At 46.0% G+C, this 18,474-nt stretch overlaps 1 protein-coding gene across 1 annotated transcript in view; it reads right to left on the reverse strand.

Moving 5' to 3' along the window:
* LOC148477791 (uncharacterized) overlaps positions 1 to 10,194 on the reverse strand; it is a 51,289-nt gene extending 41,095 nt beyond the window's left edge. Inside the window, exons 1-3 of the mRNA XM_088456180.1 lie at positions 9,958 to 10,194; positions 7,796 to 7,910; positions 7,397 to 7,588 (exon numbers count right to left, since the gene is read on the reverse strand). Of these exons, the coding sequence (XP_088312306.1) occupies positions 7,397 to 7,588; positions 7,796 to 7,876 (273 nt within the window). The 5' untranslated portion in view covers positions 7,877 to 7,910; positions 9,958 to 10,194. The remainder of the gene's footprint in view (positions 1 to 7,396; positions 7,589 to 7,795; positions 7,911 to 9,957) is intronic.
* Positions 10,195 to 18,474: the final 8,280 nt, after the last annotated feature.

Consider the following 18,474-nt stretch of genomic DNA (forward strand, 5'->3'; position numbering starts at 1 on the left):
TTATTATTATATCCATCAATTGGAGAATTTCTTACTGACAATTGTAAAGTACAAAGAGATATGCTGGCGCTGTATGAGTAAATGTTATAACACATTTAATAGATTAAGGGACATATCCAATTAGCCCCCAACACTGTTCGGGTGCTAACTGATCCTCGCGATCGGTGAAAAACGGGGATTTTTCGCCGATAATCCCCGATATTTTTTCTCTCCCTATCCTATTAATTCGGGCGAATTAATAGGATAGTTTGCCGGTTAACACATAGAAGCCGCGATAACCTCGCACCCCTATGTGTTCTCGCCTTTTTTTGGGCGAAAAAACTGCACTTATCGTGGATTACTTTTCAGGACACATCAGGTCCCAAAAAAAACCCTGATAAGTGCCGTTGTCAGGCCGATTTCGGGGCTAATTGGATAGTCCCGAGCGAGCTAATTAGCTGCGGTAATTTACCACTGCTAATTGGATATGCCCCAAAGTTGTAGAACATATTATTTAGCATTCTGAGTGTTCCATTATCAAACAGACTGCTAAATAAAGTAAGTAAAAGCTGATTTAGAGTTTGGAGCAGAGCAAAAAAAAAAAAACTTGTAGCAGTCTGAGCATATTTATTTCAGCAAAAATAGCTTATAAAGCTTTAACTTTGAATGTATATAGCATTCCCGTGACTGTTGACACCCCCCTAAAATAATGAAAAGGGGGGCGTGCCACGAGGCCAAGCCCTCCCAAATAAACCATGCCCACTTTTCAGGCGCAAGCAGATGTGCCCTGCTTTTTGATTGGCGCCCTGGCTGATCAGGAAGCTAGCATGAACCCTAGTGTAGTGGGGATGTGTTCAGCAGGGGGGAGGGTTAGGTTTAGGGTGCGGGGAGGATGCGGTTAAGTTCAGGCACTAGAAGGGGGACGGTGTGAGTTAGAGTTGGGCACCAAAGACGGAGGGTTAGGGTAGGGTGAGGGTTAGCATACCGACCACCAAGTGTCGGTATGTTAACCCTGTTGTTGAAAGGCAACACTTCCGCAGTATCACACATCTCGCCAAAGTATTATTTTCATGGTAATTCTTCTTTAAAAATCATCAAGAACACCACTAATTGATCATTAACTACTGTATACAATTATTTCATGTGAGCTTTTCAATCACCTATAAATACCAGACTATAGCCACCAGTAATGTTAGACATGTTAGCCCAATCATAAAATAATGGGGACTACGGTCATTGGCACTTGTTGCATCCAGCTACTAAATTACAATGTGGCATTTCTCGTCAACCTGCTGTTTGGGGAAAAAAGGCACGGGTGTCATGCCAATGCTACCGCACCAATAATAACTGACCAAGCGTTTCATGGCACAAACATATTTGGTAATATAGTTTAGAGATTTGGACTGGATTTTCTATTTAAACCACACCGTTAGCAAGTTCAATGAAACCCAGTTAAACAAAAGTCACTAATAAGCCCAGACATGGTAGCTGGTATAGCTGTGCTGCTCCTAACAGAACAGCAAGATTAATAATAGAAAATGGGCATAGAGGGCACTTAGGCCCCGATTCAGACCCACTCGCTGCCGGAGGCGTTTTTTTTTTTTTTTTTTTTTCTTTTCGGGTCCGGCCTCCAGGCCGCTCGCATAGCTGTGGGTGACCACCCGCAGCTTGTGCGAATGGCCTGGCGATGGTCGCGATTATCGGGCTTGCGACGAGACCCTTGTGGTAGGGTCTCGTCTGCCGCAGGCCCCAGTGAGCTTCCTGCTCAAACAGAGCAGGAAGCTCACTAATGACATCACGAGTAGGGCCGCCACTAACGGCAGGCGTTCCTTCAGGAACACCTCCGTTTGACCAGCCCCCCCCCCCCCCCCGCCTACAAAACGGGGCAAGCTGTCGATCAACATCCACAGCCACCCCGTTTGTAGCGAGCCCCAGGCGAGTGAAATTCTCGCGTGCGCACTGCCTGGCCATCAACCCACTTGTGAGCGGGTCTGAATCAGGACCTTAATCCGCACACAATGTCGATGGGCACATAATTGAGCGATTATTTGCAGCTGCACATTTCAGAGATTTCTGAAAACCCCAACGACGCACGCGTTAACACAGAGTGAACGCACAAAAGTGCTGCTGCGATCAGGTCAGGCGGTCACGCAAACATGGGCGTATTATGGAGTGTCAGGGGTGTGTCGATACAAGCGGCTCCATTCACAGACACAAGCATAGGAGGTGCACGTTTCAATGGTGCAACCAATGGTGGCGTGTAAGGGCGCACCAATCGGTATTACGAATGTACACGAGGGAAGGAGTTTGTAGGTCATTTGCATGAACTCGCAGACGGGCGACTGCCAATAGTCCCAGCTGCGTTCACTTTTGAGTGAGACAGAGATCCAGGCCCAAAGCCTCATAAAATGAATGAGTGCAAAATAGGGATGGTCAACGACCATCGATGATTCATAATCATCAATGGTTTATGGCCAATGTCGAATGTTTTTCCCATCGATGGGGGAGAACCAGATAGTTTCCTTCCATCGATGGAAAAGCATAACTGAATAGTTTTTGGGGTCTTTTTTACAAGGTGCCGGGGCACAGAGCATAGCTCCGCCCCGCCGACACCCACGCCCCCTGTTCTGCTTGGCCCACGGGCCAGTCAGTCATTGAACAGGGATATCCATCGGTTGGTGAAACCATAGATGGTCATCCATTGCATAGTTGGTAACCATCGATGCCCACTTGTTATTTTGCCATCGATGGTAGTAACCATACCGATGGCCATCTCTAGTGCAAAAACTTCAGTTCTTATGCTGCCCCCTAGTAAAAATTAATAATTTGGATTAAGCACCTTCAAGTCTCGTGGATCAGACTAGGAAATAGATTTCAGTTACTTCTTGTCTAGGAAGTCAGAAAGGAAGATTGGAAAAAAATAAAATAAAAAAGTGGGTTCCCCACTCTTTAGATTACCTCTTTTTGGCTGTAGCTGTCATGTTCTTGTGAATATATGGGATGGAGACATATCTCTGGAGTATTTTGGTCACTGGATAGATCTGTAGAAAATACAGTGCCCGATTACATTGTCTATATAGGGTGTGTATATTAGTGACCTGCATATTTATGTGTAGGACATTGAGCATATCCATTAATGACTGGCATGATACAAGGGCACCCAAAGACAATTTCCCGGATAAAACGTTGCAGAGTATACCCCTGGGTTATCCAGCACCAGGTCAGTGCTGCCCAGCCTACCTCACCCATACTGAGTTTGTGGTAGCAGATTTTCACACCCACACAAATGTTAAAGTAAGGAAAGCTCTAGTGTCACATCCCCAACAGAGCTATAGGGCCGAATGTAATGGAGTTCTGAAACTTCAGAGATTTTTGGCGAGTTAGCAGACAAATTTAAAGCGGTAATATTTAGTAAGATAAAGCCAACCTGGTTTTGCCTTACTAAACATTGCCGCTTTAAATTTGTCTATCAACTCGCCAAAAATCCCGCACCCTATTACATTTGGCCCATAGAATTTTATGCCAATCATTCACACTATGGCGACTGCAACAGAATGCCTGTGGGCAGATGCAGCGTTGTCAGTGAAAAGAAACCAGCATGGACAAACTACCCATATATACGCAGAGCTGTACGACTCTCAGGAGGAGCCTGCCTGTGCGTGGGCAGCATATGCGTCTGGTTTGCTACAAGTTCCCATCGTCCTCAGAATGTACTTGCACCTGCCTTATAATAGGTGCAAAAGAGACTCTGGAGTCTGCACAGGCGTCGCCTCTCTACTTCCCTGCAAGGAGCCCGCCCTGCGCGCCCAGTGCTCACATAGTGTGAGATGATAGGCGGCATTGGACTGCGCAGGGGGCTGGGGTGCCTCTTAATTTGGCTCCAATACAGTAAATGGGCGGCCCCGCTCCCCCTAAAGTATAGGGAATGTCCATCATGCAGTGGTGCCCACCGGAGATCTGCCCGCCTCCGTCTGTTATGACATTACTGTTATAGCACAGACGGTGTGATGGTTAGCATTACTGCCTCACAGCAATAAGGTCATGGGTTCAATTCCCACCACGGTCCTAACTGTGTGGAGTTTGTATATCCTCCCTGTGCTTGCGTGGCTTTCCTCCGGGTGCTCCGGTTTCCTCCCACACTCCAAAAATATACTAGTAGGTTAATTGGCTCCCAACAAAATGTGTGTGGAATATGTGTGCGCTATATAAATAACTGATAATAATAATAGTGTGACTGACTTAACCTATCCAAAAAAGTGCTATAGCTCTGTTGGTGATTTTATGTTAATAAATATAAACATTCTTAATTGCATGGGTGTGAACATGTATATTTTACTGGAGGAGGGGGGACACCAGGGGCAAAGAAGCTCAGTAAAATGCTGATGTACCGGTTACACACGCTACCAGTTGGTGAGGGCAAAAAGCATGAAAGCGCTCCTGTGTTGTGACGCTCCTGTGTTGTGATGCTCCACCAGACACTTTATCTTCATTAGTAAGAGAGTATGGGACTCTTTTCTGTAGTCCGTTTATTACTCACCTGCAATAATAGCTACAGGGATTGCCTTCTCCTTACACTGCTGATCACAGCTCACATGCATCTCTTCAACTTTAACATCAATCAAGTTTCCTTCCTAAATAGCAAACACGTATACATCTATTACTAACGTCCACCTGAACGCATGGAATTGTATTCTATAACATGACCAAAGAGCTTCGCAACAGATCGTATAGTGGAAACCAACATGTAGATCAGGGGCAGGCAACGTGCGTGCCTCCAACTGAGGTGGAACTACACATCCTAGCAAGCCCTGGCCGCTTTAGAATGCCCTAACAGCAAAGCTGTGGCAGGGCATGCTGGGATGTGTAGTTCCACTGCAGCTGAAGGGCCACACATTGCTTACCCCGGATGTAGGCGATAGATGCGATATGAAGGACCATCACTTCCATGTACCTGATAGTCCGGTGGGATATGGAGAATTCTCTCTGTAGAATAAGGCGGATGGGAACATCTCCCTGGTTCATTTCCGTTACTAGATGTACCTGTACGAAACACACACAGTGACTGCAATACCAAACCAGTACATCAATAGGAGCTTCTTATCATGGACTGGTAAACATAAGACTCTCTGGCCTGAACAGGGAGAAGTTTGGGCAGCGGTTCTCAGCACAGGTGTCTTCATGGTCTAAAACAAATAGATCTATAGGTGGTACTAATTATTCCTGAGGATACATTGAAACACTGTTATGATGGGTACACACATATGGTCTGTAGAAGCAATCCACGGTATGTCGTATCAACCGTCTTTACATGTGTACACCCAATTCATCTTCCAACGATGTACAGTAAAGGTGTATCGCATCGGCCATGCTGCACAGCAGATATAGCTGAAAGATGGGTTGTTAATATCGTACAGTGTGTACAGTCAGCCAAACGGCCGCGCGATGGGACGTGGTTGGTACTTCGGGCCAGATTCATTATGGATCGCAACAGCTTACGTAGATCGGCCGATGGTGTGTACTGCTCATGCACCGCAGTGAGAGAGAACATTGCGATCACTCACACAGATACAAAGCTATCATAGATGGTGGGACAGGACATCAACGTTTAGGGGTGGTGACGGGGGGGGGGGGGTTGCCAGAGACACACAAGCGTGCATGACAGTTTGAAAGCGGTTACATGGGCGTGGATAAATTAGCCACTGCGATGGCATACGCTGCTTGTGTACTCATTGCGTGCGACGAGGTTAGCAATTTCTGAGCAAGGTCATCCCTGTTGTAATTGTGCGCGAGGGGCCGATGTTACTCGATGTATACGCAGGATTGCAAGGTGTCACGGATGTGTGAAAGCGGTAGAGGGCGTCTCTATGCTGCTTTGGGCGCCTCTGAAATGACATTGCATTCGCGATTATTAGCATATTTTCGCTGCAGACCTGCGTGCGCAATCGCAGTTGCGATCCGTAATGAATCAGGCCCTTTATCTCCATCCATTTTATCTCTCGCCAAGGCTTAGTACATAGGGCCCGATTCAGAGATGGACGGACCTGCACTGCTGCACACAAGCCGCTGTGCAAATCCGTCCATCTCATATGTAAATGCAGCTAGGAGGTGTCAGGCACCTCCTAGCTGCATCTGCGATCCCAGCACTGCGACCGGCCTGGACTTGTCCCTCCCGGAAAATGGAGGCAGCACACCTCAGTTTCCAGGAACGTTAACCAGCCATGCTCCCATTCCGCCCCCCAAATAGCAGTAAGAAGCTGCTTATAACCCAGTATCATCCGCTAAGTGTCCTTTCTTATGAATATACGAGATACTACAGTGGATAAGGGTGATTTGAACATACAGAGCTAAGTTGAAGAATTCAGCCTGAGTTCATCTCATTGTTGTTTCTATGGAGTCAAAACTATTCAAGGCCATAAGGATTGGGTAAAGGAAAACGAATGCTCCATTTATCTATGTATGACTAGATAGATACAGAAAGAACCTCCAAAGCATCCTCAATCCTACTGTGCTTTTTGCCTTGGAAAATATTCATTATGTATTGGTAAAAAAAAATATTGTCTCCTATTATTAAAGGTATAATATTCTTACCAAGTGATGTGGGAATTTGGTTGGCAGATATCTCTATTGTAGCATCACTGCATGGAGTTGTGTGTTGTTTTATATACTGCCCCTCCTACTTGGAAAAATAGACGGTTACATTATACACCCAGACACATTCCCTGGTGTTACTGTATAATGTCCCATTCCCAGCAGTCACCTCTCCAGTCATTACCCAGACACATCCCCTGGTGTTACTGTATAATGTCCCATTCCCAGCAGTCACCTCTCCAGTCATCACCCAGACACATCCCCTGGTGTTACTGTATAATGTCCCATTCCCAGCAGTCACCTCTCCAGTCATCACCCAGACACATCCCCTGGTGTTACTGTATAATGTCCCATTCCCAGCAGTCACCTCTCCAGTCATCACCCAGACACAGCCCCTGGTGTTACTGTATAATGTCCCATTCCCAGCAGTCACCTCTCCAGTCATCACCCAGACACATCCCCTGGTGTTACTGTATAATGTCCCATTCCCAGCAGTCACCTCTCCAGTCATCACCCAGACACATCCCCTGGTGATACTTTATAATGTCCCATTCCCAGCAATCACCTCTCCAGTCATCACCCAGACACATCCCCTGGTGTTACTGTATAATGTCCCATTCCCAGCAGTCACCTCTCCAGTCATCACCCAGACACATCCCCTGGTGTTACTGTATAATGTCCCATTCCCAGCAGTCACCTCTCCAGTCATCACCCAGACACATCCCCTGGTGTCACTGTATAATGTCCCATTCCCAGCAATCACCTCTCCAGTCATCACCCAGACACATACCCCGGTGTTACTGTAGAATGTCCCATTCCCAGCAGTCACCTCTCCAGTCAGCAGCTGAATGATCTTGTTGGTGAGTTCCAGGATCTTCTGGTCATTGTCTCTCTCATGTATCAGTGAGTGAGGGGGAGGCACAGTGTTGGGGCTCTGGGTCTGGCTCACTCCTCCTGACACACGGAGACGGCTACTTGGTGTCACACAATCACCGGATGTCTTCTTCACTACTGTGTAATCCTGTGTATGGAGAAAGACTATAATAAAAATATGTGATTTTATATGTCATAAAATCCCTCACCTTTCCTATCATGTTCCTGTTTTATTAATAGAGATAACAGAGATGTCAGTGTGACACTCCCAGACTCCCTCACCTCCCCAGTCAGGTCCCTGTGCTAGTAAGAGAGATAAGTTTGATGTCACTGTGACGCTCCCAGAAGCCCTCACCTCTCCTGTCAGCAGGTAGATGATTTCCAGGGTGAGATTTACTATCCTCTCAGTCATGTGACTCCTGTCCTTGTCCATCATGAACTCAGAAATAAAAATCTGGTAGGACTGACATCTATAGACACACAACAAAATAATACAGTTTGCGTTTTACTTTATTGTCAAGTTTGCAAATAGTATAACAAATGTTAGACTTTTCAAACGGTAAAGCAGTAACAATTGCCTTAATAAATGTGGAATCACCTGATCTCAAATAAACCAAGTATCTCTGGGATGAGATGGAACATGCTGTTTGGAAATCAATCACCAGGCAACTTTAACAGAGCTAAAGGGAGCATTAAACTCCCTTATATAGATCTGTGCTGCATTTTTTAAAAGCTTGTTAATTATGTACTGCCATCTACTTCATCAATGTTACTAACCTTCTCCTCACATCCTAGACAACAAAACAAATATAATGACTAGAGAGACTGATCCACTCCTCCGTTACCATTTAAAAGTAGCAGACAGAATTGGTCAATTTCTGTATTATAGAACCTGTGGTGCCCTAGGATAAAAGGTTTATGCTGGCCATACACCTACACGATTTCGGGCCGATTGCACGATTTTCGATGAGTCATAAGATGGATCTTGTGAAAATTGTGTATTATTTTAGTAAGATACGATCCGATGCGTGCTCACGCAGCTAATATAATCGGATCTTATGATCAGATGTGCAGCACATCTTGTCCATCGTATCGTGTGCAGATCGTGCCGTTTATTTTGTTCATGCGATCCATCGTGTGTAAATTCAAGTCATTTCAATGACTGTTTCCCTTATGAGCCTGTGAGACACAGGATCGATCTTACGACAGATCCTGTGCTAAGAAAAACAACAAACATGCTGCCGGGACTGTCAGGGAGATCCGGGGAGATCGGGGGAATCGTATGATGAATCTCATCTTATGCTGGTCGTGCAGGTGTATGGCCAGCATTATGGAGCAGCCAATTTGGTCCCGGATGGGTGAGAGCGATTATACGGTTTGTAACATTTATCAAGTAGCTAGCAGTCCTTCCAGCACTACCCCCTTCCACTATGTACAGAATACACTGCTCCCGAACTTCCCACTTTTCTTATGATTGCAGTCACCTGTGCTAGCTGCCAATTGATGAGAAATGTGTATTACTATTAACATAGGTAACTGCAATTATACATGAAGGGGTCGAGTTGACTAGACTCACCCGACGTGTCTGTCCCGCACTTACGGTATCTCTGAGCTCGCTGATATTTCTTCACACTTTCCTTAGGGCTGCATAAAAATAATAATCTGCGAGTCCAGGGCGAGGCCTCAAGGGGGGTGAAATTGAGGTGTTGTTGCTAGTCCTTCCACGCCGTTTCAGTGCGTAACTCGACCCCCTCTGTGCAAATTGAATTGACCACTTATACCCCTTCCACATCTAAATGCCAGGTTGCACCAGGGATTTCGTTCATGCGGCCATCCCGGGTGCGACCTGGCTGAGACTTCTTTCAGACTGGCAGCCAGACCCAGCATTAAGATTACATCACCGCCATCACGTGCCAAACCAGCACTTGGAGATAATCTCCAAGCGCTAGCTCTTCCTATGCTGTGAACAGGAGCCGGGTCGCATCAACCCGGGTTACCCATTCACACTGCATCGCAAGCCAGGATGAACCCATGTTCAACCCTTCTTGTTACCAGGGTTGAAATGCTGGGTCGCTCGACCTGGCTTATTTCAACTGGTCCTCTGCACAGTAACCTTGGTATGCTGCTTCTTCACGTGCAATAACCCGGGTTATTGCAGCAAGTGTGAAAGGGGTATAAGGAATAAGAACAGGAGCATTGTATTTTGTACATGGTAGAAGGGGTCATGTTGGAGAGTAGGATCTTCAACCTTTGGCCCTCCAGCTGCTGTGGAACTACATATTCCAGCATGCCCTGCCACCATTTTGATGTAACAGCATGCTAAAACTGTGGCAGGGCATCCTGGGATCTGTAGTTCCACAGCAGCTGGAGGGCTTAAGGTTGAAGACCCTGACAAACATATCACATAAAGCCATAGTGTAATACAGCCAGTGTATATATAAATCAGGCACAAGCAGCCTAACAATACACATAAAAGTGACATGAACAGGAATAGTACAGTATATATGCAGCACTGACCTACAATCACAGGAATAAGATCAGCTCTCACCCGCCCAGCTCCTGCAGACAGTCACAGGTCACTTCCAGAGAACGGAACTGCCCAGAAATGGAACATGGTGCGGAAGTTCCTACTCCCGCTCTCAGTTCTGCGTTCCATACATATCCCGACTTTACTGCTCACTTTACGTTCATGGTCCAGTCTGCGTCCGGGTTATGCGTTCCATCCAGCCTGGTTCCTTGCTGCACCCCCCCCCCCCCACCACTTCGGATTCGTCCTATACACAGGAGGGCGTGGTTTACTGTGAACTAGGCGGGACATTGTTTTCATTTATGCTTAATGGGCGGTGTTCCGCGGATCAGGGGCGGGGCCTACTTTGATTACAAGCGTAGTTGTGTACAGTGTACCCCCATGTAACCTAGGTAGTGGATCAATGAGAAGTTTTAACTTATTACTACTGATCTGAAACAGTTCTTTCTGCTATATAAGCTGAGAAATGTTCAATTGAAGAACGTTGCCATGGTTATGAATATCAAATATCTTTATTCCATGTGTATACTATGGCCCTCATTCAGAGCCGTTCGCTATTTGCGTTCGTTCGTTCAAAAACAAGGGGTGGCTATGCAAATGATCCGTTCGCACATTGCAGTCTGTTCACACCTCTAAGTCTGATCGAGCGAGCAAAACATATGCTCTTTTATTTCTTAAAAACGCCCCCTGGCCGCCTCCACCATACGTCATGTCCGCTATTTATTAGATTAATCGAGTACATCGAACAGGATATGAACTGCTCGCTATTCTTGTGGTTGGTTTTTTCAACCGCTATTTTGCAAGCAGTTCTGAGTTAAAAAAAACCAAGTGACGTGGTCATTGACGCTGCTATATTAATTATGCACACCCATAAAACGCCCGTTTTGACCTTTAAGCACGCCTGCGAACGGATCTCCACTCCCCGTTTTCAAGCACCTTCCCCTGTTACCACACACATACGCCTCATTCTGTCACTCAAAATAGCAGGCACTCGCTATATTGCGTACAAATGATTTTCGGCCGCACTGACTGGTTCGCGCATGCGTACTAAAAACCGTACGCATGCGCAGATGTGCGAACATCGCTCGGAACGAGCGTACTGCCGCTAGCGAGTGGCTCTGAATGAGGGCCAATGTCTATATATATGGTCACTATACGTTACAGAGAGCATACTAGCGACAGCCATGCCATCCAGTTAGCACCTAGTGGTCACTATACAGTACAGAGAGTATACTAGTGACAGTTATGCCATCTAGTTAGCACCTAGTGGTCACTATACAGTACAGAGAGCATACTAGTGCCAGCCATACCATCCAGTTAGCACCTAGTGGTCACTATACAGTACAGAGAGCATACTAGCAGTAGGATACCTCTGAGCCTGAATCAGAGGTGCATGCTGTTGGAGCCCCACAACTGTGTCTTTATGCTAATGTTGCTGTCGACGGGCTTTGTACTGAGACACCTGCCAGCTGCGGTGCTAATCCAACCCTGTGCATATTAAGACACACCATCAGGGATTGCACCAGCCCTATGGTGGTGCAATGTCTCCGTCCGAACATGGCCAGTTCAACTTTAGATGCAGTCGCTGACTGCAACACGCCAGCAACATGTCGGCATCTGGCTAGCCACCCCAGTTACCTCCCAGAAACACCTCTGCGTCATTGTGCTGTAACCATCGTCCCGCATGCACAGACGGAAAACATTGGCCACTTGTGTACACTTCTGAATCGCCGATATCTGAATCATGAATCGCGGGATCGGACGACATATCGTCTAGTGTGAACCCAACTATAGCTCCTCTCTGGCTCAGGTCTGTCGAAGGTAGTGGATGACCATCGATGGTCTGATGGCAATCGTGAGTGTTTTCACAGTCAATGTGAGGCCGCTGACGGTAAAACATCAGTGGCTGTTCCCCGATGGTGACAGTCGGCCCCCCCATGCCAATGTGCTGGGTTCAGTCTGTGCATACATACAGTATATTGATGGTTAACCATGGAAAACCCATTGACGGCTGAGTTGTCGATGGTCATCATTACTCTAATGGTGGGTACACACTACACGATATGCTCCCTAAGCGATATCGTGTAGTGTTGTCCCTGTCAGGCTGTGCTAAATTTCGTTCATGACATTGAGCACAGCCGCTGAACGATATCATTAACGATATCGTTCAGCGCCGGGCTCTCTCCCCCATTCCCTGACATGCAGCAACCTGACGAGATCGTCAGGTTGGCCTGCATGTCAGCCCGATGAACGATGATGACGAAGGACCCGCGGGAACGCGCGTCGTCGTCATCGTTCATCTATTTGGGGTTAAAAATGGACGATAAAGTGGACGACTGAACGAAAACGATATCGTTAAGTCGTCCACTTTATCGCCCAGTGTGTACGCATCTTATGGAGGGCTTTCTGTGTCCCCCTCAGTTTATCTACTTGTACACAGGCTCCTCCAACCTCCCTTTCTGCTCTTCCTCTCCAACCTTCTCTTGGGCGTGGGTGTTGCTAGATGTAGTCTCTTCCCCCGTGGTGGTTATTAATGGTGGTACTGGAGCGCCAACAAAATATAAATATCTGAATATCACCTGGAAGCCTATGCAGTGGCAATGGGACAGATGCAATTGCCGAGCAAGCCACAAACGGCCCATGTGGTATATTTTTCCCACCCTTGCCATGGAGACGTTGGGACTGTGCAATTTATCAAGCTCCAAAAACCTAAAAAGTGGCGCTAGCAGGCTCTTTCCAATGGAGGGATCTCTTCAGATGCTTCCTCTCCCTCTCTTTTTTGTTTGTTTTGTGCACATGCCCAGAATCATTGCCGGGAGAGAACCTGGAAGAGTAAACTTCCGCCAGTGTAATCAGAGCCACAATTACAGGTTTTTGCAGTCGCTGAGACAGTCGCTTATAGGCGAACTTATCCCAGCATTTTTAGTTGATAAATAGCCCAGAAAAATAATTCCTTATTGGAGTGATAATGTATTATAATTTCCAGGGCCCCAGTGACACAAATGATAAATAGGCCCCATAGTGTAGTGTACAGCGCTAAACTTTCAGGTCAAGTTTCCCCCTCATCCTTTTTCGTACCCAACAACAAATATCAATGGTCATATTACACACGATCACCATTTTGCTGTTACACCTTGGGTTTTCTAAAACATTTCCTAATCCAATCCCAAATACCTGGGGTTGTCAACAAAAGACTGCCATTAAAAAGGGGAGAGAGTGAGACTTAGGGGTATATTTACTAAAGGGAGAGTTTTTACAAGTGGAGATGTTGCCCATAGCAACCAATCAGATTCTAGCTATTATCGACTAGAAGATGCCAGTTAAATGTTAAATAGAATCTGATTGGTTGCTATGGGCAACATCTCCACTTCTAAAAACTCTCACTTTAGTAAATATACCACTTAGGGGTAGATTTACTAAAGCTTCTAAAACAGACAAGTGATGGTGTTGCCCATAGCAACCAGATTCTGTGTATCATCTTCTATAATGCAAGAGAAATTATAGCTAGAATCTGATTGGTTGCTATGAGCAACACCACTATTTGACTGTTTTAGAAGCTTTAGTAAATCTACGTTATCTACCCCTAAAGTTTAGAGAGTGGATAACCCCCTTGAACTCTGTAAGTAGGGACATACCACTGCAACCTCAGTTTTGCTACATTAGCCGAAACATGAGCTGCCGGGTTATGGTTAGGTTTAGGACTACAGCACTTATCTTCGCAACCACTATAACAGCCACATCGCCAATTGTCGACATTTCATCAGTGTCAACATGCTCATAACAGTCGACAAAACAGACAAACTTTATTTTATTAAAATTGGCCCTACAGTTATAGGAAATCTACAGTGGGTTGTTTGAACAAGATAATAGTCGAACTATGCACATTGCAACACTTTTGAACATGGGAAATGCCTCCAACACTTTTCCCACTGAGCAGGGGGACTTTGAACCTTTATGATGCCAGGTAACGTCATCTTGTTACAGCAAGACAAAGGCCCTGATTCAGAGCCGGTCGCTCTGACAGAGCGCTCGCTCTGAATCAGGGCGTCTTTTTTCTTTTATATGGAGCGGCCTCCTGGCCGCTCGCATTGCTGTGGGTTGCTAATGCGAGCGGCCAGGATGATGGTCGCGATGGTCAAGACCATCGCGACCATCGGGCTTGCGACGAGACCCTTGTGGTAGGGTCTCGTGGTCACAAGCCCCAGAGAGCTTTCGGCTCCCTCTGGGCAGCCACCCCCCCGGCCCGCCCACCAAAGGTGCGAGACCTGGAGCGACGGATTGCCCGTCGCTATCCGGGTCTCACGCATGCGCACGACGGAGCCGGCTCCGTCGTGTGCGTGTGCTCTGGGCCACCATCGACCCGGTTGCAAGTGTTCAGCGCTTGCGACCGGGTCTGAATCAGGCCCAAAGTCCAGACCTCAATGACTATTAAATGCGGTCGCTGCACAAAGTTAAATCTGTCAATTTGTCATAATTAAAATGATCAAATTTTAGGACTTGGTGAGGACTAGATGATTGTTAATGTCCTGGTAAGTAAAATCACAGACTTGATAAAGGGTTTACTTTCTGTTTATCATTACTGGAATGCAAAAATCCAAGAATGCATCATGTTATACTAACATTTATAGACCGTTATAGATATGTAGAACACAATTGTATATTACTATCGCATAGCCGGATCCAACATTACAAGTAGAAATATCAGGACATTTTAAACCATGCCCAGAAGACTCCATAATCTACCTCACAAATAATACCCCTTTCACACCAGCTAAAACCCGGGTTATTGCAGGGTTAACCCGGGAAGCTCCTTGGTGTAAAAGGGGACAGGGTTGGATTCCTGGGTCGAGTGACCCGGCAATCCAACCCAGGTAACTTACAGGGTTTAACACGGGAATGACCCGTGAAACCCTGCAGTGTAAACGGTCACGATGACCTGGAGCACGCCGCATGCCGGCTTCAGTGGCGCTTGGAGAGGACGTCATCTCCAAGCATCCACTTCCACGCCGGGAGATCCAGGTCACTGCAGACCCGGCTCCGGTGTGAACTGCGACGACTCTGGATATTCCTGGGTCGGCGCCAGCCAAATTCCAGGTCTGATCCGGTTTGGAACCCTGTTCCAACCTCTGGGTCAGACCTGGAATTTAGGTATAAAAGCAGTATAGGTGACCTCTACCAGTTTGTCCAATAGGAAAGCGATATATAGTGCATCCGTAAAGTATTCACAGTGTTTCACTTTTTCCACATTTCGTTATGTTACAGCCTTATTCCAAAATTGATTAAATTAATTTTTGTCCTCAAAATTCTACACACAGTACCCCATAATGACAACGTGTAAAAGTTTTTTTTTTATTAGAGTCTTGCAAATTAAAAAAAAAAAACAACAACTAAGGAATCACATGTACATAAGTATTCACAGCCTTTGCCATGAAGCTCAAAATTTAGCTCAGGTGCATCCTGTTTCCACTGATCATCCTAGAGATGTTCCTACAGCTTAATTGGAGTCTACCTGTGGTAAATTCAGTTGTTTGGACATGATTTTGAAAGGCATACACCTGTCTATGTAAGGTCCCACACTTGACAGTGCATGTCAGAGCACACACCAAGCATGAAGGAATTGTCTGTAGACCTCAGAGACAGAATTGTCTCGAGGCACAAATCTGGGGAAGGGTACAGAAAAATATCTGCTGCTTTGAAGGTCCCAATGAGCACAGTGGCCTCCATCATCCGTAAATGTAAGAAGTTCGGAACCACCAGGACTCTTCCTAGAGTTGGCCGGCCATCTAAACTGAGCGATCGGGGGAGAAGGGCCCTAGTCAGCGAGGTGACCAAGAACCTGATGATCACTCAGTCAGAGCTATAACATTCCTCTGTGGAGAGAGGAGAACCTTCCAGAAGGACATCCATCTCTGCAGCAATCCACCAATCAGGCCTGTATGGTAGAGTGGCCAGACGGAAGCCACTCCTTAGTAAAAAGCACATGGCAGCACGCATGGAGTTTGCCAAAATGCACCTGAAGGACTCCCAGACCATGAGAAACAAAATTATCTGGTCTGACGAGACAAAGATCGAACTCTTTGGCGTGAATGCCAGGCGTTATGTTTGGAGCAAACCAGGCACCACTCATCACCAGGCCAATATCATCCCTACAGTGAAGCATGGTGGTGGCAGCATCATGCTGTGGGATGTTTTTCAGCGGCAGGAACTGGGAGACTAGTCAGAATAGAGGGAAAGATGAATGCAGCAATGTACAGATACATCATGGATGAAAACCTGCTCCAGAGCGCTCTTGACCTCAGACTGGGGCAACGGTTCATCTTTCAGCAGGACAACTACCTTCAGCCAAGATATCAATAGGAGTGGCTTCAGGACAACTGTGTGAATGTCCTTGAGTGGCCCAGCCAGAGCCCAGACTTGAATCCGATTGAACATCTCTGGAGAGATCTGAAAATGGCTGTGCACTGACATTTCTCATCCAACCTGATGGAGCTGCAAAGAGGAATGGGCGAAACTGCCCGAAGATAGGTGTGCCAAGCTTGTGGCATCATATTCAAAAAGACTTGAGGCTGTAATTGCTGCCGAAGGTGCATCAACAAAGTATTGAGCAAAGGCTGTGAATACTTATGTACTTGTGATGTCTTAGTTTGTTTTTGTTTAGTTTTTTGTTAAATTTGCAAAAATCTAAAAAAACCGTTGTCATTATGGGGTATTGTGTGTAACATATCAAAATGTTGAAAAAGGGAAGCCCTGTGAATACTTTCCGGATGCACTGTAGCTGGGCAGTTGTAGTAAGGATGGTCTGTAGGGAGTGTGGGCCAAGTACTGACATTAGAAACTTTTACCTACCTGTTTACATTTCAAATGATCGAATGGCGATACTCCAGATAAAAGTAAACAGCTCTTCTGCTTGCATTTGAAGGTAGGCTAAAGCTGCATACAGACACAACGATTTTGTTACCAACGATTTTCTGAACGAGTTTCTATCAGATTATCTGGCAGATTTTTTAAAGTGTAATGAACAATTTTTTTGAACTACAAACGATTTTTGCATATTCCCTTACTGAAAATCGTTGGGTTGACAAGTCTGACTGAACTCCAAACTACAAACGTGAACGCGCATGAACGATGATCGTTCATCGTTTAACTTAGAAAGTAAACGATTTCTTTAGACGATTATCGTTAATTGATAATCGTTCAAAAAATCGTTGTGTGTGTATGCACCTTTAGGGGCATATTAAATTAGGTGTAGGAATAGAAGGTGCAGGATTTTACTATTCAGTTAGGTGCGGGGTTTTTGCTATTTTGAGCTCTGGGAGGTTTTCCTTTTATCACCTCTAGAGCAATCATGAATTTTAGGAAAAATCAGCAGGATTTGCTCTGGGACCCCGGCGGCAACCCCCCCTGAGGGCTAATTAAGTTATTGGAAGTCTCCAATTCGCTTAATTAGACCTTAATTACTCACCTTCCCAAACAGTGTCTCCTGCATCCAGCGTCGGGGGCTGGGTCTTCTGCAGCTGGGTGAGTCTTTGTGTGTATGTGTGTGACCCCCCCCCCCAATGAGCGCTGGAAGAGCTTCATCTCCCAGCAGCCCTTGCGCCTCCCAGCACCCCCAGAGCCTCCCAGCAGCACCCTCCCCAGTGACAAGAGGGACGGAGTCCACAGGGAGACCGGACACATAAGTATAATTTTTTATTATTTATTTTTACGCAACGCAGGGTTTTCAGATTGTTTCTTTTTGTATTAGATACCGCGGGTATCGGGAGCCGCATACCCGCTGTAATCCAAGGCATTAAGGAGTACTTATTAAGCCCCCTTGTTTCCACCGATTTAGGTGTCACGGATATTTAATAAGCCTAACACAGGATATATCTCCTGCATTAGGCAAACTAACGAGTCAGCTTAAACTCCTATCGTTCTTAATGGGGACTGCGGGCTGGCTCTATTCATCAAGTTTAGCTTTTCAGATCTTGGCCCATTGGCTAACACCTGATCTGAAGAGGACATTAGCTGCTTTGTCTCTATGGTGGCATTAAAGCCGGAGAGGGATCTTTGTAACCCTCTCCGGTAGCTACTGTGCACGAATGTCCCCATTAAAATAAAAAAAATAAAAATGGCATTGTACATGCGCTGTGTCAGAAACTGCAGTGAAGAGATTGCAGAGGCAACTCGCACCTAATAATTGCCCCCTTAGGGCCGTATTCAATTAGCGGCGAAAAGCCATTTACGGAGAAAATGTTTTGCAGATGACGTAATTTCGACAGCGGAAAACTTATCCCCGTATTCAATTGTGGCGACTTTTCGCCGGTGGGAAAACACAATGCAATGTAATAGGCGGACAAGTTTTGCCTATGAATAGCTGTCAGAAAAAAGTGCAGAATTGCGGTTTTGGGGTGCAAAGGTGGGGAAACCACCCTGCACCCTTAGGACAGGTCCCCAAAGGTTAGCTGCATCAAAAAAATCCTAAAAACAAACAAAAAAGAACATCCCAAAAAATGACTTTGAAAAAG

Source organism: Taudactylus pleione, unplaced genomic scaffold (assembly GCF_031769625.1).
Source record: "Taudactylus pleione unplaced genomic scaffold, aTauple2 ptg000689l, whole genome shotgun sequence".
NCBI classification, from domain to species: domain Eukaryota; kingdom Metazoa; phylum Chordata; class Amphibia; order Anura; family Myobatrachidae; genus Taudactylus; species Taudactylus pleione.